The sequence below is a fragment of the Electrophorus electricus genome, chromosome 6, assembly GCF_013358815.1.
Source record: "Electrophorus electricus isolate fEleEle1 chromosome 6, fEleEle1.pri, whole genome shotgun sequence".
In the NCBI taxonomy this organism is placed as follows: domain Eukaryota; kingdom Metazoa; phylum Chordata; class Actinopteri; order Gymnotiformes; family Gymnotidae; genus Electrophorus; species Electrophorus electricus.
The window spans coordinates 30,630,576-30,653,474 of record NC_049540.1 but is presented as its reverse complement, the minus strand read 5'-3'; the positions used below and the strand labels follow the sequence as shown (position 1 = coordinate 30,653,474).

At 41.7% G+C, this 22,899-nt stretch overlaps 2 protein-coding genes and 1 long non-coding RNA gene across 4 annotated transcripts in view; 1 reads left to right on the top strand and 2 right to left on the bottom strand.

Moving 5' to 3' along the window:
• Positions 1–4,713, bottom strand: LOC113592105. 2 transcript variants are annotated; one of them, XR_004776202.1, is made up of 8 exons: positions 3,295–4,713; positions 2,996–3,205; positions 2,252–2,576; positions 1,733–2,096; positions 1,525–1,620; positions 873–950; positions 601–676; positions 1–487 (listed from the first exon to the last, which is right to left on the bottom strand). It is a non-coding gene; the product is annotated as an uncharacterized LOC113592105 (long non-coding RNA). The 2 variants fall into 2 exon arrangements; XR_004776203.1 differs by lacking the exon at positions 601–676.
• A 3,364-nt stretch (positions 4,714–8,077) lies between these two features.
• Positions 8,078–14,724, top strand: faxdc2 (fatty acid hydroxylase domain containing 2). Its single transcript, XM_027032858.2, has 9 exons — positions 8,078–8,217; positions 8,527–8,591; positions 9,233–9,330; positions 10,157–10,260; positions 10,847–10,968; positions 11,980–12,185; positions 12,473–12,578; positions 12,701–12,867; positions 13,346–14,724. Exons 2-9 carry the CDS (start codon positions 8,529–8,531, stop codon positions 13,500–13,502), a joined length of 1,023 nt encoding a protein of 340 aa, XP_026888659.1. The 5' UTR covers positions 8,078–8,217; positions 8,527–8,528; the 3' UTR covers positions 13,503–14,724.
• Positions 14,634–22,899, bottom strand: part of larp1 (La ribonucleoprotein 1, translational regulator) — a 24,582-nt gene continuing 16,316 nt past the window's right edge. Inside the window, exons 7-19 of the mRNA XM_027032859.2 lie at positions 22,543–22,705; positions 22,072–22,216; positions 21,790–21,964; positions 21,426–21,583; positions 20,877–21,239; positions 19,756–19,879; positions 19,471–19,676; positions 19,245–19,351; positions 18,953–19,110; positions 18,698–18,842; positions 17,857–17,966; positions 17,622–17,749; positions 14,634–17,245 (exon numbers count right to left, since the gene is read on the bottom strand). Of these exons, the coding sequence (XP_026888660.2) occupies positions 17,051–17,245; positions 17,622–17,749; positions 17,857–17,966; positions 18,698–18,842; positions 18,953–19,110; positions 19,245–19,351; positions 19,471–19,676; positions 19,756–19,879; positions 20,877–21,239; positions 21,426–21,583; positions 21,790–21,964; positions 22,072–22,216; positions 22,543–22,705 (2,177 nt within the window). The 3' untranslated portion in view covers positions 14,634–17,050. The remainder of the gene's footprint in view (positions 17,246–17,621; positions 17,750–17,856; positions 17,967–18,697; positions 18,843–18,952; positions 19,111–19,244; positions 19,352–19,470; positions 19,677–19,755; positions 19,880–20,876; positions 21,240–21,425; positions 21,584–21,789; positions 21,965–22,071; positions 22,217–22,542; positions 22,706–22,899) is intronic.

The window sequence follows — 22,899 nt, the reverse complement described above, 5'->3', positions numbered from 1 at the left end:
TTACATTGCATGGTTTTTAAATTATTCAGAGAAACATTTAAACAAAAAAAGTCTTCATAGTAAAGTCACAATCAAGAATGTGTAAATATATTACCATTAAATGCTTTATATAGTACCATTAAGTGAGTAAGAGAGATTGATACTTTTCCCTAATAAAACTGTTTTAATACTTTTCCCTTTTTCTTAATAAAACTGTTTTACCTTATTATGAGCCAAATAGGCAAGGAGACAAACATTCTCCAACATCTTCTTTAAACTCTGAGGAAATTCAGATTTAACTTTGTTGTTTTAAAAGCCACAAAGCTTTGACTTTAAAAACAGTGCTTGTATGTGTGCTATAGCAAAGAACTATTGTGATATAAATGTGTTATTGACTAAAGTATTAACATTCCATATTAAAGTATTAAAGTATTATCCACTGAAATGAACTTTATGATAATGTCACTGTTGCATAAATGACTTCCTTTTCTTCGGGTGGGAGGCCATTCTAAATAAGAAGGAACAGAAAAAGTAGTTTTACCAAATGTGTAGATTTGTGATAGACTGAATTATTGAACAGACACTGAGTCCAAGTAATTTCACAACTTTCTTTGTACTCACAGAAATTGGTTCGAATCCATTATGCATTAAAGGAGCCATTGAACAATAAGACATGATTTCTACATTCACACATGCACTAAAAGGGAAAATAATATATATATATATATATATATATATATATATATATATAAAAACAGTGAAGTTTAAAAAACGTGACTCTTTACCAAATATTAGTTTAGTTGGTTAAAGAATCGCTTTCACTTATATTCTTAATAAGAAAAACTTAGTAACAGGTCTTATTTTCAGAAATGTTTAGTGTAAACATGACCCACCTGATTTCTGCCTGAAGTTCACTTCAACATATGTAACACTCTTCCTCAGACATGTGGGCAACTCTGCAGTTGGCCTCTCTAAGAAAACACAATAAGTAAAGATTCAATTCCATATTAAAGGTGCATGACTCATGGTGAGTCATGTGATTATTCTTTGTAGTCAAATTTATTTAGTTTCTAACACTAAATTACTGCTATTATAAATTAAATGTGACCATCACAAAATAATCATAAAAGACTTGTGATTAAAGATACACGATACACAAGCTTTGGTTAGAGATATTTAGTATTAGCCTTAAATGAATATATGTTATGGTTAGGGTTAGGGTATAAGGTTATATGACATGTTAGGGTTAGGCTTAGGGTATAAGGTTATATGAGTATATGTTAGGGTTACGGTATAGGGTTATATGTGTATATGTTAGGGTTAGGGTTAAGCTTAGGGTATAGGGTTATATGAGTATATATTAGGGTTAGTGTTAGGGTTATGGTTAACCTTGTATGAGTATATGTGATGGTTTGGGTTAGAGTTAGGGTTATATGAATAAATGTTAGGGTTAAGATTAGAGTTAGGGTTATATATGTTGGGGTTATGGTTAGGGCTTAGGGTTATATGAGTGCATGTTTGCTGTGTAAGTAAATATTTCCTTACCCTTTTTTCTCTGCAATACAAGACAGAATATGATGACAAGTATGAAGCCTGTACAAGCAATGAAGGTGATGAGGGCTGTTAGTGGGTGACTCTCCGCTGTCAGACAGACATGAGGAGGTGATTTTAGAAAAATTACTTCCTTATGTTTTTACCAATGTCCCAAATTAAACATGAGGGTGAATATGGTAATAAATATTGCTGCATATACCTTATGAATCACTGTGGGGTATATGACTATTTCGTGCAGTTTGTAATCGAGTCAGTGGCCTTATGCGCTCTGTGGTTTGATAGCTAGTGGTGCCAGCTGGGGCTCTTGCACTGGAGCTGAAATGTGGGCTAATGTTGAGAGTTAATGGGAAAATGGCTCTTAGTTTAGCCTGGTAAAACACAGCACATGCCCAGTTTCCCTGGTCCATCCTAGTGTTTTTCAGGATATGTGGGCTGGTGAAGTTATGTGAGCTCCCTTGGTTTTTTAAGTTGATCCAAAACACTTGTAAGGTTGGCAGCTGATGAGAAACCCGACAATCTATGACAGTCATCTCCCTCAGTTAGCTGCCCTGGGTTGGCATTCACTGTGGATTAGAGAAAAAGATATTTGATTTTAAAAGTCTGTGTCTAAAATCAATAATTTTAGCAATATTCTGCATGAACATTTAGATACTGAAAATGATACTGAACTCAGATATTGAAATGCCATTGTCTGAATACAGAAGATACATTTGAGTACCTTTCACAACTACGAGTTCAAAGGACGTCGATCTGACTTCCGACGAAGTGATAGAACGGATACACATATATTTCCCAGAGTCATCCCACTCTATATGTGAAACGCTTAAAGAAAAGTCATTTTCCTTATTCTGGATATGTAGCCGTTCCTTAAAGCGAGTATACGCCTGGTTAAGCTCCATGGTTTTGACAGAAGGGTGGAGGTGGGGTTTCCAAATCCCTGTAGTGTAGGGATTGTAGTGATGAGGAGCTCAAACCTTTGCAAAAGAGAAGGAGCGAGTCTCCCTCACTGGCTCGGAAAAGGGTCTGCTCATTATTCACTGAGGCTGAAATAAACATACAGAGCACTTTACAAAAGACATGTTTGCTCGCTTACATGTTTACTCTACTTTTACATACACTCCTGGTCACAAAAATGGGCCAAACCCAAAACTAAATGGTCCTGGTAATGGTCCTAACAAGTCATTAGTCAGAAAATTAAGAACTAAAATGAACACACTCCGGAGACCTTCACCAACATTTGCTCATCACTGCAATTTACATTTACAGCATTTAGTTGATGCTTTTATGCAAAGCGACTTACAATTATGAGTGAGTACAACTTGAGCAATTGAGGGTTAAGGGCCTTGCTCAAGGGCCCAACAGGGGCAACTTGGCAATGTAATTTTAGGTTTGGCCCACACACACACACACACCCACACCCACATACATACATACATACATTGATTCACACTCAGTGATTTACCATGTTTAACTTCCAAAGTGAAAGTTTCTCCTCGGAAGGAATATCGTCCCTGATCCTGTAGCTGAAAGTCTTTTATAAATAAGTACTGTGTCTTTCCGAAATTAACAATTTTTTTGGTACCGAGTTTAGGTCCTTCCCATTTAAGTGTCTCTGTGCTGGATGAACAGTTTAAAGAAACATCATCTCCTGGAGCAATTTCTAGAACCTTTCCTTATGAGAGATGGAAAAAAAAAAATCATCTGAAGCAAAAATGTGACTATCATTTCTCATTGTGAAGGACAATAAGAAAACAAACTTACCATTCAAGACTGTAGATTCAGCAACATAAAATATCCAGATAAATGTCACTGCAAACCTTTTAAAAGATAGATATGTGAATCATTTTGCAATTACAGGAAGTGGACTTAGATTTCCTGTTATCAACAACAAATTGATGGTTACCATTTGTGCACGGTCAGGTTCACTTATGTAGACCACAGGCACAAACAAACACCTACCACCGATATGAAAAACCATCCACACCAGGCGGGCATATGCTAGCTGCTGATTTAACACCGAAAATTAAAAGAAAGTGAATAAGACGATACATTTTAACACCAACTCAAATTATTTACAATATTTTCTGTATGTCAGAATACATCCATAAGCAAAATCCAGAGGCCATGAATACATTTGATAAGATCATTTTGAACAGTGAAATAAATAATAATCTAAATATTCTCTTATGTCATTTCATTTATTATACGTGTGCTCGGAAACATTTGTTTGGCAAGTGCAATAAGAGAACCAAATCAGGACTGCATTCAGGGCTAAGATAATAAAATGTTGCCTTTTGCACATCATAACTTTATTTGTGGTGTTTATTGCATGACAGCCTAGAAGGTGCTTCTGTGAGACCTGTGAGAGATTTGAGTATGACACTAAAGTTTCCTTCCCAACGTTAACCACATTCACCAGTTCTGTTTTTCAAATTGATACAATGCTCTTGTAAAGTTGGTATCTGGCACTAAAACACAAACATCTCCCCCAGTTAGCTGCCTGAGGCACAAAAAAGATGACATTTAATCACAGTTCCAAGGAAATCTGAAAAGATGACATTTAATCAAATCACAAAGACCCTGCTGTACTTTGTTTTACAGGGGCAATGTTCAAGCTCATATGTGGTCCAGTTTTTAAAAGTTATTAAATCGTGGTTAAGAATCAATTGTATAGTCCAAGCAGAACTGCTGAAGAGATTATGTTTGTACAACCATCTGAATGTGACAGTCACTTTCAATCTTTAATTCTGAAATGATAATTTTTCTAACACAAGCAACAAAGATCTGGCCACATTTTATTAATTATACTAATTTGTTATCAGGTGGATTGAAGGTGATGTAATGAAAGGCCGCTTATCGTCACAGACAGGATGTGCAGGGCACACAGCACATGTGGATGGATCAAGGGTAATAGTGGCAAGGAAAAACTCCATAGGGCATGAGAAAGAAACGTTGAGAGGAACCAAGACTCAAAAGAGGGCCCATCCTCTTCTGGCTAACAACAGACACTACACTCAATACAGTACACACACAGTACAATAACAAGAAACCAAAACACAAACACATTTCGCTACCTCCCTGGGGTTACGCCTCTGCGTGGTTGTTTGATGTCTGTTTTGTGTTGGTGTGTGTCTGTGTTGGTTGTGTCTGTTACACCAGACTTCCAGATGTGGCCCCGCCCTTTTCCCATGCATGCTTCTCTTGGTTGTTGTATCATTTAGCTGATTGGCTGCCTCACTACTGCGCTCCTGTTTTAGGTAGAAAAGGGAGGCCGGCTTGAAAGACAGAGAGACTAATAATCTTGTGTATAAGGCAGTAGTGGCCAAATGTCCTGTGGCATACTATATAATACTTATACAATGTGCTTATACACAAATGAGCCCCTTTTACTGCTAACACTGATTGTGAATGGAGTACAGTGTTGTCCACAAAGATGTCCCGAGCCTGAGACACAGCCAGGTTATGTCTGGGCATGATGGAGTAAAGAAAACATATGAGAAGTTGTTACAATATTTCTTCTGGCCTTTGATGAAAGCAGATGTGTCATGTTTGCCAGCTATCTTGGAAGCCTAATCACCTGCTCCTTTATAGCCTATTCCAGTGCTCCACAAGCCCTTTGAAAAAGTTAAGGTTGATTGTGTGGGTCCACTTCGCAAGACAAGCAGGTCACAGGGATTTGCTGATGATAATGTGAATGACTATCGTTTTACATTTACGCTTGTAGCATTTAAAAGTGCTTTCTCATTTATTCATAGAATGTGTCCTAGCCAGCACAGAAGGTTAGTGTTCAAGATACCGATGAACTAGAATACTGCTGAAATACAGGGCTCAATGCTGATAACTAAAAGTGTAAACAAGTATAAACTCTATATCAGACAATGATAAGTGCAATAACAATCTCAAACTATACATCCTAGAGATTCACTTACCCAACCGGTGCAGGATCAATGGTCATTTTAAATTATCCATAAATAGATAAGTCTTCAGTCTGTGTTGAAAGACTGCAAGGGACTCTGCTGTCCAGACAGCCTGTAGAAGTTCATTCCACCATCAGGGAGACAGGACTGAGAATAGTCTTGATGCTTGTCTTCCATGAGACTTGAAGCATGATGTTTCAAGCCATGTTGTACCTGAGGTACAGATCTGGCTTTAACTATGGTCATCCTGTGTGGAGGGGCTGGTCCATTTTTGGTTTTGTAGGCAAATATTAAGGTTTTGAACATGGGCAGCTACTGGAAGCCAATGAGTGACGTGTGAACTTTAGAAGATTGAAGACCAGTCATGCTGCTGAATTCTGGACAAGTTGTAGAGGTTTGATGGCTCAAAGAGGAACATCAGCAAGTAGTGAGTTGCAGCAGTCTAGCTCTGAGATGACAAGAGACTGCACAAGCACCTGGGTAGCTTCCTGTGAGAGAAAGGGCCAAAGATATTTAAGTTTGTGGATATATGTGAGGAAAGTTTGAGCAAATGCTGAGTGTGAGAGGTCCAGTCTCAGCATAACTAGAAGAAAAGAAGAACAAAAACCTTCTGCAGGTGTTAGTATCCACATTTCTAACAAATGTCAGGTTTCATGGCAATAAACTGCTTTAAAAATGTGGTAGCTACCTAAGTTGAGTGATTGAATTTCTCATCTGATTATGTACAAGCTTGACAAATTATCAGTTTCCTAGCTGTCTTCTCTGGATGCAGAGAAGCATGTGAGATTTTTTCTCCCCACATAAGTATGGAACCAAGCTTTGGCCAAAAACCTCTTAACCAGATATATATCAGAATGTAGTGTGTCATCTTCACTAGGCAGTTTTTTTCAGAATTACAATCGGTGTTTGGGCGGTTAAGACTACCCATTTTATTCATGGTTATTTTATTTCTGACACACTGACCCCACAGCAAAGATACATGTCTGAAGCATAAAATCTAAGACTGCACAAATTCAAATGTAAGACTTATTAATGCCTTAAATTTATAAAACGTAATTTCAGACAAATTAAGGACCCATGGGCACCCTGCACCACTGCCTGCCACACACACACACACACACACACACACACACACACACACACACACACACACACACACACACACACACACACACACACACACACACCAGAGCTTGAGCTGGCCAACACTTACACATACTCCTCACTCTGTCTCTCTCCCCCTCTCTCACAAACACATACCCTGTACCCAGTCACCTAATTATTGACCATGTTCACCTTTACCATGGTTGCCTCCACTGCACTCTCCTCCATTGCCACACTTTACTCACCTTAATTTGAATGTGGCCTCATATTACAGTCCGAGATAATGAACAACAGGCTATGGTCTGATTAGCAGTATGTAAAGTTGGGAAATTGCTGACTGGTAGTTTTGGTAAAATATGACATATTGCCACAACTACGACCATGCTTTTGCATGTTTTAGGGAGGCTATATTCCTCTAAACGTTCTTTAGCCCACCAGAACAACAACAAAAAAGCATCCCTTTTCCTCATTCATTCTCGATCATATTTGGCAGTGACATCGATTATACAAATTCATAGTGATCTTGGAGGGTGCACTATCTCGGGATCTCGGGGAGACGCTTTACTGCCCCATAACAAGACACCTGAAAAACTCTTTGGGTTAGCTAGTACTAGCAGAGTTGCTCATTTCGGCGTGTTTTGTTTGAATTTGGCAGGGAAAAGCACGCTTTTGAGGGTGAACAAAATTTGGGCCGGTTTTAGCGGTTATATATGTGACCAAGAGTCACAAGGGTATGTGTGTGTTTGTAAAAGCAGATGAAATTTAAATAGGATAGCCAGTATCTAATCAGTTGTCAAGAGTTTGATAGGTTATTTAGCGTTGCCACGCCCATCTATTGAGTGATTCATCAACTAAACGACATCAGTAATTCATTAGATAGGCTAACGCTTTTGTCTCTCACAGTGCCAAAGTTTGGAAAATACAACACAAACAAAGTTACCGGAAAGAATGGGAACGTGACTCTGAACTAAAGCCTTGGACAGCAGCTTCTCTAGGAGATGATTCAGGATAAGGTCGTGTGTCAGATCATAAAAAAGTGCATTAAAACTTCATATGATTACTGCTCTGTACATTTTACAGGTTCTTCATGCATTTTGGCTTATTTTGAAACCCGTTTTGGCTGGAAATCACTGCAACAATCTGGCAACCCCGAGCACTAGCTATGTAAATTTGTGCGCAATGGCTCGCTATCGTTGGCGGAACACTCAGCTGTGCACTTTTACAATATTAGGATAAGTGTTACGGTTAAGCACAAATTTACAGTGAGGAATTGTGTCTAGCTAAATAATGAAATGCAAGCTTGCGTGCATGATTGCTTTAGCTAGAAGTGCCTACTGAATGTATCCAGCACGTGAACCCTCAGCAGGAGAGAAGCCCGCCTGGGTTTGTCGTCCAGAAGGATGTTTAGGCGAACTAAACCACCTCTGAGGTTATCTGCCAAACGGCTGAAGCGAGAATCAACTCAGAACTTATTAAAAAGTTGAACTTTCCAGTCTACCACTGCATCTCGTGCCTACTAATGATCCGCTGATCAACAACCTTCAACTCAGGAATAATGCATGACGTAGACGACACCTTGCATGACGTAGACGACACTTTGCACAAATGAAAAGGGAATAAACAAACAGCACACGGAGAGACACTGCTCACAGCTGTGGCTGCGGTGAGTAAGCGTGATGTTTTGATGCCATTTCATTTCACAATAGATCTATCAACATTTATCCTCACACCTCAATAAAAGCAGCACTGGAGCGCTTTAACGCGCATCAAACCGCACTGGTACACTGATGTGTGTTAGTGCGGCATGTTCGGCTATACTGGTTTTCTTGTTTTGATGCGGCTTTACATATTGATATAACTAAACAAACTTATCGTTTCAAATGCTTTATAAGTTGTTATTTTGTAAGCAACTGTGTGGCGTATAACAAAGTCAGCGTTTTCAAAATGACCTCTGTGGTTACGCTTGTTAAAGACATGAAGAAACCAGGCGAATCCAGCTCGCAAACTGACCACAGCAGCAGCCGGAATGGACGGCAGGTAAGGGTCAGACTTCTTTAACGCGTTTCCTCAAATGTCGACGTTTTTGCGATACTAATACTAAGATAGTTACTAATATGTTTAAGTTCATTATGAACATCCGCTTGGTCAGTGCTGGACTTCCAAGCACTTTTGAGGCAGTCATTGGTGACTGCCGTGAAGTACACCACCCAGTTGTTCGTTTATTGGGTGGTCGTGTGTATTAATGGGTAATTACGTAGGCCTAAATATTTTGTGAAATGTCAACGATTTTTCTTTACACACATGAACATAAACTTTAACTGTAATAAACACTACGTTTAAGTCGGTGTGTGTGTGTGATTGTAAAAAGCTGATATCAGTCTGTAACGCGTCACTGAGTTCGAGAAAGGCGCTATATAAATGTAACTAAATAATAATAAACAACAACAATTCTGGCGAGCTTACTTGTCGAGTTTGTCTTAGTCCAGTAAATGTAGCTTTCTGACCTCGCTCTATATCAGATTGTTTTTTGCTAAATGGCCAAAATATTGTAGAAGTGCTGAAAAGTGCTGAAATATTGTTGATTGTGAAAGTGCTGAAAAGTTGCTTCTAGTACCAAATCCAAGTAGGGTGGTTTGTAGCAACTGGTGGGTAATTGGGGTAATCAACTTTCTCTGTAGGAAACTAGTGGGGGCCTGTGGGACTCTGTGAAAAAGGCGGCCTTTGTCATCGGGTCGGGCCTGTTCTTCCTTGCTGCATTCCGGAACTCTGTGACATGGTAACAAATGGTTTATTTACATTGCTTTGGATTCTGGGGATGAATTTAGATGCTGACATTGCAAAGACAGAATTTCCTCATCTCAATCAGGGAGAGTATATGCGGTTTCTTCTTTTGGTGTCACTCTACTTGTTAATGTTGTGTGGTTGCAGTACATGTTCAATTAAAAAAAGGAAAAAAGGAATTTTTGGCATACATGAGCTCATACTGATTGAGTAGTCAGCACAGTTTCTCAGTGGAACGTGTTACTAGTTTTGCACTTAATATGAATGATGATAGCAAATGATAATGAGGAGATTTTACACAGATCTTGTACAGAAACCCTGGCCCCCTGCTATCTGCTCCCTCATTATTCTGCAAGATTGTCTGTTATGTCACTGTTCTGTAGTGGGAAGGAGGGGCTCTCCTTCTGTGTGAAAGTGCAAACTGGGTGATGGCAATGCACTAGAGTAACTTTTATACACACTAGATCCACTGTTTATTACAAGGCAGCAAAAATAATGTCCCTTTAGCAGACTCATGAAACAACCTCTTATCTCAAGTTTAGATAGTTCTAGGAAATTTATTGTTTTGTCCACTGATCCTTGGATCCCTATCATCATTAAATTGTTAATTACTGAGAGAACAAGTTTCTGCAGATGCCATGGGGCTGTTAAGGTACTTATCTCTCCTCTCTGTCATAGTTCATACATTTAAATTGTGTCCATATGTTGAAAGAATAAATGTTTGTCTATAGTTGTGTGTGTCCATATGTTGAAAGCATACAACCACAGCGCAAAAATGTATCATCCTAAGCTGCTGTGTGGTGATGCTGTGTTATGTGCAGGCACCTGCAGAGGTTCTGGGGAGCATCGGGGGATTTCTGGCAGACCCAGTGGACTAAGCTTTACCGTGCCTTTGATGGAAACGAAGCAGCATTGTTCATTGTTGGTGAGGGCAAAGCTACTGTTCCAGCTCATTTAGTGTAGGATTCCTTATAGCGAAGACCCTCTAGCTATAGCGTTGGCCTGGAGTACACTGTTGACGACAAGCATTAGGCCAGGAGTCAGTCCCTCTATGTTAGACTCAGAGGCGTGACAATACAGCAGGTTCATGGAAAGCAACACTGACTTGCCTAACATGTCTGAGACAGTCAAGATAGCCAAAGTACAATAAATCTTAATTGGCATTTGTTAAAGTGGTTCTGTTTTTGTGCAATTTGTAAAGGGAGGAGACAATTTTGAATGTTTAAATTTTCTCCTTACTCAAATTATCTACAGCACATGAAAAAATGTGCTGAAGATAAAACATTAACATTTAACTTGATAAACATAATAAACAAGAAAAAAAAATAGACTGATGGGAAGCAAAAATTATTAATTCATCAAGCAAAGACATTTTTTGTGAATTCCATTATCATGGTGTCATGGTGCTGTTAGAAGAGAATCAAAATTGAGTGATTGTACATTTGTGAGTGGAGCTTTGAGTAAAAGTTCATGTTCACGAGTGTGACTAACTTGTGCTTTTGGGTGAACAGGGACCTTGTTGGTACCCACGTTCTGCTTCTGGCTGTTTAATGGTTTCCTGATGGTGGTGGACACAACAGGGAGGCCCAGTTTCATCACACGCTACAGGATCCAGGTGGACAAAAACAACCCGGTATGGAGCCATGTGGCCTAGTAACTCCGCCGAACTCTGTTAGTCATTACCATCATGTCCTAGTGGAAATGAAAGGAGCTTAGACAGTTTCCCCCATCTGTGTAGCTAATGGTCTGAAGGGCAAGAATACAGATGAGCATCACTGTTACCAAGGACCACCACACAGCTGAAAGAGACCGAGGTGCTGTAGCTGGAGGGCCCCACTGGAGACCCAGACATGCATGTGTCCCCCGCCTTACATATAAGCTAACATTTCTAGTCTTACCTATATTAGCCAACGTGTCCAGTTTTACATAGCTCAAAAGTAAAGTGCCAGAGTATTATCTGATCCACCTTTAGCATGCAGTATCAAGTTGATTTATTTCCCAGGGTTATATTTTTAGATGCAAAAAAAACAGTTTATTTAGATTTATATATTAATGCAACATGATACATCTCTGGTCTAGATTAGTACTACTGCCGATTACCATAACTCATGAACTGCTTACTCACGATGAGCCTACTTGGGTTAAAGGTCAACAAGCAGATTTACTTCTGGATATGTGGGGAGGTTTAAAGGTTTCCAGTGTTCCACAGCCACTCCGTGCTATGGAAATTAGAGCTGATATTATTAATCACTGAGATACTGATAAACTCCAGTCCCCCTGGAGCTTAGCCTGGATGGTTCTTGTATGAGTTGAGAGAAACCTCACTGATAACCAGTGTCCTAGTACATTGTCTTTTTGTGACACATGCCAGCCTTTGAAATATGACCTGAATTAAGATGTTCATAACTTTCCTTATTAGTATTTAATAGATTTATGTACTAAAAGGAAATTATTATTATTTTTTTTTTATCTACCACTGTAGTAAAAAGCCCCATAAGTTGCATAACCTTGCAATTATTTGAACAAAATCTCAAATATGTAAAATACAGTACTTACATTTAAAATGTTTTGCTAATACATAATTCTTTGGGGTGTGCGAGACATCAGACTAAGCACAGCTAACATGCGTGTGCTGGTGCCGTAGGTGAACCCACAGAAGCTGCGTTACGCAGTGTGGACGGTGCTGATGAACCAGCTGCTGCTGTCCGTGCCGCTGGTCTTGCTCACTTACGTGGTGATGAAGTGGCACGGGGAGCCGTGTGGCCCAGACCTCCCCACCTTCCACTGGGTGCTGCTGGAGCTGGCTGTCTGCGGTCTGCTGGAGGAGATCTTCTTCTACTATTCCCACAGGTCAGCAAAGCAAGTCTACCCATACTGCCACCTGCTGGGCATGAGATCCTGTGTTGTATTTAATTCAGTTCCATCACACATCCTAGTTAAGCATGGGATTGGCAGATTACTGTGACTCAGAGCTACTCTGTAATCTGGCATTTAGCCTACCAACTTTCCTACTAACATTTATTAAACAGCAGTCAAATTAATATTCTACAAATTAATATTACCAATCCTGGTGTAAAGGTAGGTAACTTCTGTGTAGACCAGAAGAAATGCTTGACTGTAGTTTCTCCCACACACAGGCTGTTCCACCAGCCGCTGTTCTACAAACACATCCATAAGATCCACCATGAGTGGACAGCTCCAGTGGGCGTGGTGTCCCTCTATGCCCACCCAGTAGAGCACGTGGTGGGTGGCATTTCATCAGCCTCACTTTGTGTGTCTGACAGTCATCTGCTCTGACACTAGTAGTTTTTGTGGGTTATGTATGTATATGACTGTTTGACACACACGCTTTAATCCCCCGGCAGTGCGCCAACATGTTCCCTGCTCTGATTGGCCCTATGCTGCTGGGCTCGCACTTGGCCACGACCTCGCTGTGGTTCTCTATTGCACTGTTGGTCACCACCATCTCCCACTGCGGCTACCACCTGCCTCTGCTGCCGTCGCCCGAGTTCCATGACTTCCACCACCTCAAGTGAGCACCCAAGAAAGAAGGGAAGAAACAGATTTAAGCAAGCAGTTTTAGGCTTTAGCTCTTCAGAACAGTCCTGTAGATTTGAAACCCCTTCAGATGCATGTCTGAACAAGGATTTTAGACACGCATTGGCATTGTCATAAACCAATGTAAACTAGTCTCATCATACAGACTGTAGCATAGCTCCTATTTGCTATACCTTCTGCTAAACCTTGCTTATAGGAGATGACGGATATACAAAATACATTGAGTGTTAGATCAGTCTCTTGCTGAGTACCAGTTGGAGATCAGCTCAGGTACATTTTGAATTGTGAAAATCTCTTACATTCATTCAATCTTTGTCAGACAAACAGGAGTTTAATATGACAAAAAACAAAAACCACCCCAACTCGCCTACAACTGAGTTTTTATACTGGTTGATCAGGTGGCTATGCTTGAGTGTATTTTGTTCATCCATGGCCATCTTTCCTGGTGGCAGGTTTAACCAGTGCTATGGAGTTCTCGGAGTCCTGGACAGACTCCATGGAACAGATGACAAATTCCGGAAAACCAAACCCTTCGAGCGACACACTATCCTACTGAGTTTGACGCCACTTAACGAGAGTATCCCTGACTCACCAAAGCCAACTCAGTGACCACGCTGCACCTACTGAACACTACCAGGCCTCATCAGTTACCAGTCAAGCCAAGCAGCAGCTACCAGAGCATTTAGAAACATGAACTGAGAGTGTCAACCACATCTTGTCAAATTGACTTACTTGAGAGTTGTACTATTGTACTATTGTGTACAATCTACATGTCCAGAGCAAGGTCACGTTTCCTAAAGAACCTTTTAAAACACCATTTCTAGTGACACTAGTAGAGTAGTGCTGGCAACATAAGACTCTCCTTATGTCTCAGACAGCTTTGCTAAACTATGAGATTTTAATTAATGAATTTTAATCCTTTCAGATCAGTATTCCCCAGGCAACCAAAAAGAAAATTTTCTACATGCAATGCTTCTAAATTGTAATTAATAAATACCACAAATAGTTTATTGTATTTGGATGATAAGTTTAATATGAAGTGGATTTTCTCAATATTAAACATTCCTAAGCATTCAGATTTAATGTTTTAATGTAATGATTAGTACTACATGTAAATAAATAATGAAATGGACATGCATTTCTACATTTTGATGATTTCAAAATGCAGCAATAATGAACCAAGTTGGACAGGCTGAATAATAAATCTGTTTCTTAGCTTTGATAAATGTTAAATTTGAATGACAGTTTTTACCTGCATTATTAACATGACTAGCACTGAGAGGACTCAACCCAGCTTTGGTTGAGACTCCTACTGCTGCAGATGACATCCATTGCCACAGATGAGCACAGAGTGAGCAGACAGACAGAGAGTGAGAAGACCCAGATCTCAGGGTGAACACCTCGTGCTGAACCATGTTACAGGTGTCGTTAGGTCTGGGCTTAAGAAACTGACCCAAACTCATGACCAAGTCTGGGCAGCACCAACTGGAACAAAACAAAAAACCTTTAGCATGGAAAAAGACAGAGCACAACAGTTTAAGGTTTTTTTTGTCCATTTTATATATATATATATATATATATATATATTTTTTTTTTATTCTTTAAGGAAAAGCATAATTACTAGAAATTACAAATGACACTAATAGCGAATCACATCAGCCTACAAAGCAGATATCATGAATTTTAAATGTTATGGTACAAGTTCTCATTCAAGTATTTTACATTTCCCATTTTGTTTTGTTTTTTTTGTTGCCTTTTTTTGTTGGTTTTTTTGCTCTCTTTTTTCATGTTTATGAGCCCAGAAGACTATAATGGTAGTGAACTATTAACATTTTTTTTGTAAATACCCTTACACGGCTGTTTCAAATCTATGGCTTTTTGGGTTCTGTCAGGTTGGTCTTCCTGTTCTCAGACCCAGCAGCCGTGATCACTATAGCCACGGCAACACCGAGCCCATCGCTGACGAATGCGGTCAGAACATGACAGCAAGAGACAAAATGCTCCCTCACCCAACTCGCTGGCAACACCAAGAAGGCCATGCCAATCTCCAAGCCCCATCATACAATCTGCAGGTGGCAGGAAGGAACTGCCTCTGCTCCACAGCAAGCAGGGGAGGGGAGAGACCCAGCATGGTAGCTCTGCTCAGGGAACTGTAATGGTCAGGCGTAGGGTCAGGAAATGCAACACAGGATTTGTTTGTTCTTTTGCTTTTTGTTGCCTGTAAATGATTCTATAGTAATGTCATTAATAATAAACCTTCCTTAAATTGAACCACTGCTCCCTTAAAAAACAAAAAAACAACAAAAAAAACAAACACCACACACCTCATGCTAAATTCTAACTGCATTCTGCTTTTTTAAATCACTGTGGTTAAATGTAGTTTTTTTTTTTTTTTAAAAGGATAAAACTAAAAAAATCTGGTATTCTTCTGGAAATCGAATCAAGTTCAACACAGGAGCCTCTAACCATGAGTCGACTTAACAGAATCAGAAAATCTATTTTACAATGGAGGGAACAAATTTTTACATTTACACCTGGCACTGAAACTGGCTCATGGCATAAATGCTTTTTTGCAGTTCAGCTCTTGGGTTTTCCAGTCCTGTGCTACACCCATGTTCCCACTTGCTAAGTCCACAGAGGTGTTATGTTGTCATGTGATACTGAAATATACACATTATTTTAAGCACAGCTACAACACAGCAAAAATTTAACCTAAAAAATTATTAAAAAGTTTACCAGGGACAGTTTAAAAAAAAAAAAAAAAAAAAGTGCGTACACATGTAAGGCGAATATACAGTTCTTTTCTGAGCTGCTGAAACAAAACCTTGCCCCTTCTGAACTCTAATTTGTTGAGCAGCAGTACCCCCATGCTCCAGGGTGTTTGAAGGTAGGCGTAGTCAGCTGGAGGCGATGCCATTCTGCACAGCTGAAGATGGGCATGGGTCCAACTTCGCTTCCGGCAGCGCCAACGCAGGCGGTCTGCCCAGACCCCATCGCACGCGCACACTAAAGCATGGGGCATTCTTCAGGTCAACCAATACGATTAGCTGTGTGCACTTTTGTTTTGCTTTTTTAAAGGGTTTTTATCTGCTCCCTCCATCATGATCAGCACTGTGCGTGGGTGTGTGGCAGCGCAGTCACAGGAAGCTCCAGGTGTTTTTTGTCCTGATGAGCAGTCTGCACACGTCCCACATTATGTCCAGAAGCACCTGTAGCACACTGAGATGGGAATAGCCTCTCTCTTCAAGTAATCGGGATTATTGATTCGTCCTTGAAGGGTCTGAATGAAAAAAGATTGAAAGACTGCTCATAGTCCTCGAGACAGAACAATGCAACACTAAGAATCACACATACACCAAGGGTTAAGCGTCTGTAACAGACCACATGACACTTGGAAGACAAAAGGCTGGGTGAAAACGCTCGGGCGTGGCAGGGGCGTGGCGACGGGGAGGCGGATGTTGACTTGACTGATGGAGTTTTGCATACTTGCAGTTTTAAATGCTGTACAATCAATGTTAAGGTGCCCGGCGCAAGTTAAACAGAAACACCATTAACATAAGGCAACTTTCAACAAAGTGGCTCATAGAGGGAAGAGTTCCAGTCAAGACAGATATATGATAGGGTTGACCTTTTCTGTTTTGCCCCTTCCTGTCTAGACAACTGCAACTGTTTCCAAAGGTAAAGTTTCCAACCAATGGAAAAACCATCTTAATTCAGAAATGCATCACTCATCTTTCAATCATTGAGGGTCAGAAGGAAAGGACAAAGCCAGTGAGCAAATACAGGGCCACTGATGATGCGACTGCCAGGTTCATTAATTAAGCTTCATGGGGAAATAAAGAGAAATCAAGAACAATAATAATAATAATAATAATAACAATAACAATAACAACTAACAATAACAACAACAATAACAATGATGATGATGACAAAGAATGGAACAATTTCTTATCCCTTCAGTAGTCTCTTGATCTGTCTCACAAAATGGGGTTTCAGATGTAAAAGTGTTTTAAAAAAAACAAAACAAAAAAAATACGTAGTAATGGAAGAGCCTAGATTTTCCATTCACAAGCCGTTTGTCAGTCAGTACATCATGCTTGCGCTAGCGGCTGGAGCCCACAGTGCAGGGCGAGTAGTGGAGGCTGGCAGGGTTGGGGTTACTTTGGTAGCTTGGCGTCGGGCACGGTTGATCGTTGGCTGGTGTTTTTGGCATCATCTCTGGCAGGTAGAGCTCCGGAGGCGGAGGCAGAGCTCATCTGGCCATGGGGCCGGCCAGAGGGCTGAGAGGGGTGGCGGCGGCGGGTGTCACCACTGGAGGAGTGGCGCTTACGAGCACCTTCCTCCATCGGGGGCTGAACACAAAACCAAAAGCAAAGACAGAGTCAGGCCTGGTTACTTACAGAGCACATTTCACAAGAGGCAGTTAATAACTGACAAGTAGAATAAATTGAATTTATTAAAAACGTTTAAAAGTTTAAAATAAATAACATTTAAATACAAAAGAGGAAAAAAAAAATCAAACAAAAGGATGGGAGATAAAGGAAATAAATGACTGGATATTTGGATACTCAAGGAAACATAATTCAAACACTTGGGCTCTCTGCTGTACAAACTCTGGGTGTAGTTTTGCATTTTCTCCAGTCAAAATCAGGATGAAAGTCAAATCCAGTTTTAATAAAGCATTTGTGACACGGCCTGTATATTTTCTTCTCCCACACAAACACTTACGTCCACCCTGAAGTCTTCCAGGCGTTTGAACTTGCGCAAGTATTCCTGCAGTGTTGGGTCGATCTCCAGGCTTTTCGCTTTGGAATACTTCAGGAATGCCCAGAACTTCTCCAGCCCGTACAGCTGACCTGTCAGGACACAAAATGAACACCCAGGAAAACGGTTAGTCCACCCAACTAATTCGCTGGGAGCAGTCAGCAGTAATACTATTCATGCTGCGTTAGCGTTTTCCCACCTGCTTCATAATCCCTTATGGTCTCCTCCTGGAAGTCTTTAAAGATGTCTGGCCGGAACTTCCTCTCAAGACCATAGCTGTAGTACCTGAAGAGACACTCCAGACCGTACCTGTGGAGTAGACAGACACAGCCAGAACTGTGGCATGCTCCGAACCATCTGTCCAGGACACTAAGTGACAATGTACAGTACAGCCTTGGACTGAAGCCATAATTTACATTTATGGCATTTAGCTGACACTTTTGATCAAAAAAGGGGCCCCAACTGTGGTACATGCAAATTACACAACAAATCTCCAGTATGTGACCTACTTTCTGGTAGAAAGTGAAAAGAATTCGTCCAGAAGATTTTTTGTTTTGAGATGAGCACAGATGCTAAACACAAGACCTGTGTCTGGTATCCACTAAATCTAAATTGCTGCCCCAAGCGCAAATGCTGTTGTCATGAACAGACGAGTTACAAAAGTAAGTTCTTGTCTGAACACCTTAGCACTGAGGGAAACTACAAGTTAATCAAAACCAGTTTTCTTTAACATGGCACTTTGGTTTTTTTTTGTTTTTTTTTACAAGCATTAACAAGTTGCTATCTTTTAATTCTCTGTCGCTCACCCAATGATAAAGCACATGACCTACACAGTGGCTCTGAGAAAAGGGTCACATGACTATTGAAAGGTCTGGTAGCTCTCACACAGGAACATAACTGAATCTTACTGGACATGATTATTGCTTGTTCAAACCTGCATTAATCGGCCAAAACTAATGTATAATGTTCCTTGTTAGAAGTGTTGGGGGTTAGGGGACAGGGATAAGATATGGGTGAGAGCGGGGGTAAAAAGCCTATACCTGTATCCTTCCTTTCCATCCTCAACGCCCAGCTGTCTGAATTCCTCATACATCTTCCTGTTGAAATGATCACGCAGGAAAAAGGACCAGAAACGAAAGAGTGTGTTCATCTCCTGAGACTGGCCTATACCCAGACGCTTGCGCTCTGGACGGGGAGAGAAAGACAGCGAGCAAGAGAGGTTTCAGGATGGGCTCTGGTTTACCAGAAGTCATAGCTGTGTTCACAGTGAAGGCGGGAGCTAGCCCAGACTGTACCATTTAGACACCGTCGACGGTACTTGTGGTAAACGTGCTGGGTGAAACCATTCTCCTTGAGCAGCTCATGGGAGGGGTGCTGGAACTTAGGCAGAGACTGTGGTGTGCAACCGTAGGTACCCAGTGCAGAGGCACCTTCAGACGGACTGGCATTTGAACTGGAGAGCAGAGCAAGATTGCACACTTAAGGCCACTGCTGACCTCTAAAGGACAAAACGTACGATCTACATCGTATTCTTAGAGAGAATTATTTGATGTATGAAGTCCAGTAAAGGGGCTTTGTGAAGCACACCTGACAGATGCGGTGCGGGAGCGGTGCTCTCTGGAGTCCATCACCCAGCCCACATGGCACTCCATCGGCGGGTTGGAACTGTGCCGCGTTTTCCTCTTACGTGGCGTCTGGACACGGACACACACACACAGACAGACAGACACACACACACACACACAGACAGATAAATAAATAGAACAGCACCATCAAACTCAAGTGTACAGGAAGGAGCTGGACATTGGTGTACCTTGGCATCAACAGCTCGGCCTTCTTTGACAACAGGGTAGAAGCGAGGCGTCTGTGTGGGGTCCTTCAGCCGCGGGGTGCGTGGCGTGCGCGGCGTGCGGCTGTTGCGGTAGTTGGGCGAGTCAGGGACCGTGGTAGGTAGGGAGCGCGCCATCACAGATGGCTCCGGCGCCCCAAACAGCTTGTTAGCCAAAGCATCTGTAGGGACTGGACATGAGCACTGATATCACACAGAGGCCGCGCAGAGTCACAGGACAGCTGCATGTCAGAGATGACAGCCACTCACCATGTTGTGGGCGGGGGGGTCCAGGAGGCACTTCCTGATTGGGGTCCACTGGGGGCTCTGGGGTCAGACAGTCAAACTGCTCACGGCTAATCAGATGAACCTTCTTAAAGTTCTCCACCTCTTGCTGTTCCAACACAACCCAGGATCAGTTAAAAAGCTGTACACTAAACTCTAGTCACTTAGGTGAACTCCTGTACAAACTACAGACATTCAGGTAAAAGGCTGAACGGTTTAACCTGCACCGCAAAATCAAGAATTACCAGTGAAAATAAAAACACACATGCATCAGGTAGTTAGGCTAACACTCTTAGGGTAGTCAGGAGGAAAAGAAACAGACACCCACCAATAACTAGGGTTAAAAAAACCAAACAGGATTCAGTGTAGCACAGTGTTAAGAAACTGACGAGCAGAGATCAGTAGGAATCACAGAATTGGTGAAATCAGTGAATCTCATTTTTATCCCCTGTGAAATTTATTTAACAGTAACATGTCAATTTTAAAACTACACGCCACTGTCAGCAGGCACAGAATAATCAGATGTTGTGGGCGGGGGTCTTTGTAAATGGAACTAATGTACACACAAAGTCCACTTTCTTCATATAGCACATCACAATAAAATTGGATTTCAGCTCAAACTGTTTAATGAGCAAATCCCCCTCACAAATTTGGCAGGAACGCAGATCTCTCTGTGACGAACACCACCTCCCCTCCACTGCCCAGTTTATACCGACAATCCCACACATGAATAGCTCAAAGACCAACACAAGAGCATCATGGGAAGGGGGCCTTTTGCCACATCCAGAAGTAGCTCAACCAAACACCACAGAATTTCCAGGTCTGGACAGAAAGAGTCCATACAAACGACCAGGCACCTGGAACCCGTCAACATCCAACAGAGGAATGAAACTGAACTAGCATTAGCTAGTTTAGCTACATGCATTTATTCTCTTAGCTTTGCCCAGTGACATCTGGTCAAACACTGAACGTTCTCTACTCATGTTGGTCAATCATTAGCATGAAACTTGCCAATTGACAATCTGCCTTTCAACATAGAAATGTGATGGGTGTGTGTGTGCACGCGTACGTGCGTGGTGTCATGGCACACAGAGTGCAGGACTCACCTTAATGGTGGCATACTCTGGCTCATACGCGTCGTGCCACAGGTCCTGCTCGTAGTAATACAAGCCATCATTGATGACCTTCACCAGCTCACTGGTGAGCTTGGACCGAGAGATATGGTTCCCAGTACGATCTCCGCCCGGGTGCTTGCGTAGATAGGGTGGTGTTTGGGTAACAATCAGGATCTTGTTGACATCGTGGTCATCGATTTCGCCGTCAGAGTCCTCGTCTGACCAGTCGGTGAAGGTGTTCCTTCGGCCATCCATTTGCTCCATCTCCTCGTCGAACATGAAGTCCAGCTCTTCTGGCTCGTCCTGCTCATCTTGCGGCATAGGGCCCAGCAGGGGGCGCACTTCCTCCAGCTTCTACAAACACACAACATGCATCAAAACACCTGCCTGCATCACCTTCCCTTCAGTAATCAGTGTTCACCACATCACTGTATCTGGAAAGGTCATTCTACCCCACAGACAAAGGAATGTGTTATTTTCACATTAAAAACACGGCAAGCAGCTTTTAGCAAAAATGGCGGTAAGATCTCTGTTCTGTACCTTGGGCCTGGCGGGGGATGGACGAGGTCTCTTCTTCACTTCGATCCAGGACTCAGAGTCCAGGTCCGGCAGACTGGCAGACAACCCTTTGGGCATAGTCTTCAGGTTCCCCCCATCCTCCTGTTTGGCCTGCACTGGGGTGGAGGCTCTCAGACAGCCTGAGGAGAAATGCCCCGCCCATTAAGACATGCCCCCTGCCCGTTTAGTAAACGAGAAGCTGTTTCTATTCTTATGCATCTGACCGATAAAATATGAAGCTATTTTATAAGTTATAAGTGCATAATGTTACTACACATGTTCACATGATGCCCAAAAGTGTTGACTGTTGAAATGAGGATGCCTGTTTTTTTTTTAGTTGCCTCACCTGCCTGCTTCTCCACCGTCTGCCTGGGAACAAACTCTGGGCAGTTGAGGAGTTGAGTGAAATCCGTCTGGGAATGTTCAGGAACCAAAAATCCAGGCAGGGGCCACTTCTCTGGTTCCTCCTTTCTGCGAATTTTCATATTGATGATCTCTACTTCCTTGCTGTCCTGTAAAGCCTGAGGCAGCACACATACTGAGATATTAGCTAGCTTTCAAACACCTCCCCATAAGGTTGAGCCTGAAACAGGCAACAGACACCTAAAAATCTGATTTAAAAACTAACCGCCAAGATGAGGCTCATGTCCGTAGTCAGCGCCTGGACTCTGTGGAAACTAGCAATGAGTGCGAGAGGAAGGAAGCCCTCCTGATCCATCTTCCTCCGCAGGAAGAAGTCCCTCTCCAGGTTGTCCACGCTGAAGTAGTATTCACTAGGACAGAAGAAAAACAAATATTCCTCCATTCCTGTTCCTACTTACAACAATAATTCAATCACCAGTGTCTAAAGTCAAAGCACTCCAAATCTAACTCAAATACTGTATAATTCAAAACAATCATCAGAAATTGCTGTTAACAGCTGATAAAATTCTGTTTGTAAACTCTAAATGCAACTATTGTTTAGAGGACAGCCTGCATTAAGAGACACTAATCTACACCAAGCACCGCAAACATGACGTAGTATGAGGCACTCATGCACATGTGACGTATGCGTACAAACACAGATTAGTGCAGGTAAGACCAGATCTGAGGGTCTTACATTTGCCTCTTGATGTAGTCCTTCAGCAGATCCTGGTCCACAGAGTACAGCTCAGTGCTGCTGACACTGTCATAGTAGTAGGTCACTGCACTGTTAAACTTCTGCCCATACACACCGTCTTTCCCATCAAAGGCCTTGTAGCTGTATGGGTAGTCATAGTGACCTGGTAGGATTAAAGTAAGCATGCATTAATTAACCTCCAGTTAAAACACACTGCACTCCCAGCTCAGCTGACAGACAGAAGGGCCCAGATCTCAACCTCTCTCCTGTATACCTTCACGCTCACTTGGTTTTACCTCAAAGTCATTAGCACTGAGTGCCAGTGTTGCACAAAACTAGGGCCAGGGCTGAAGTGAA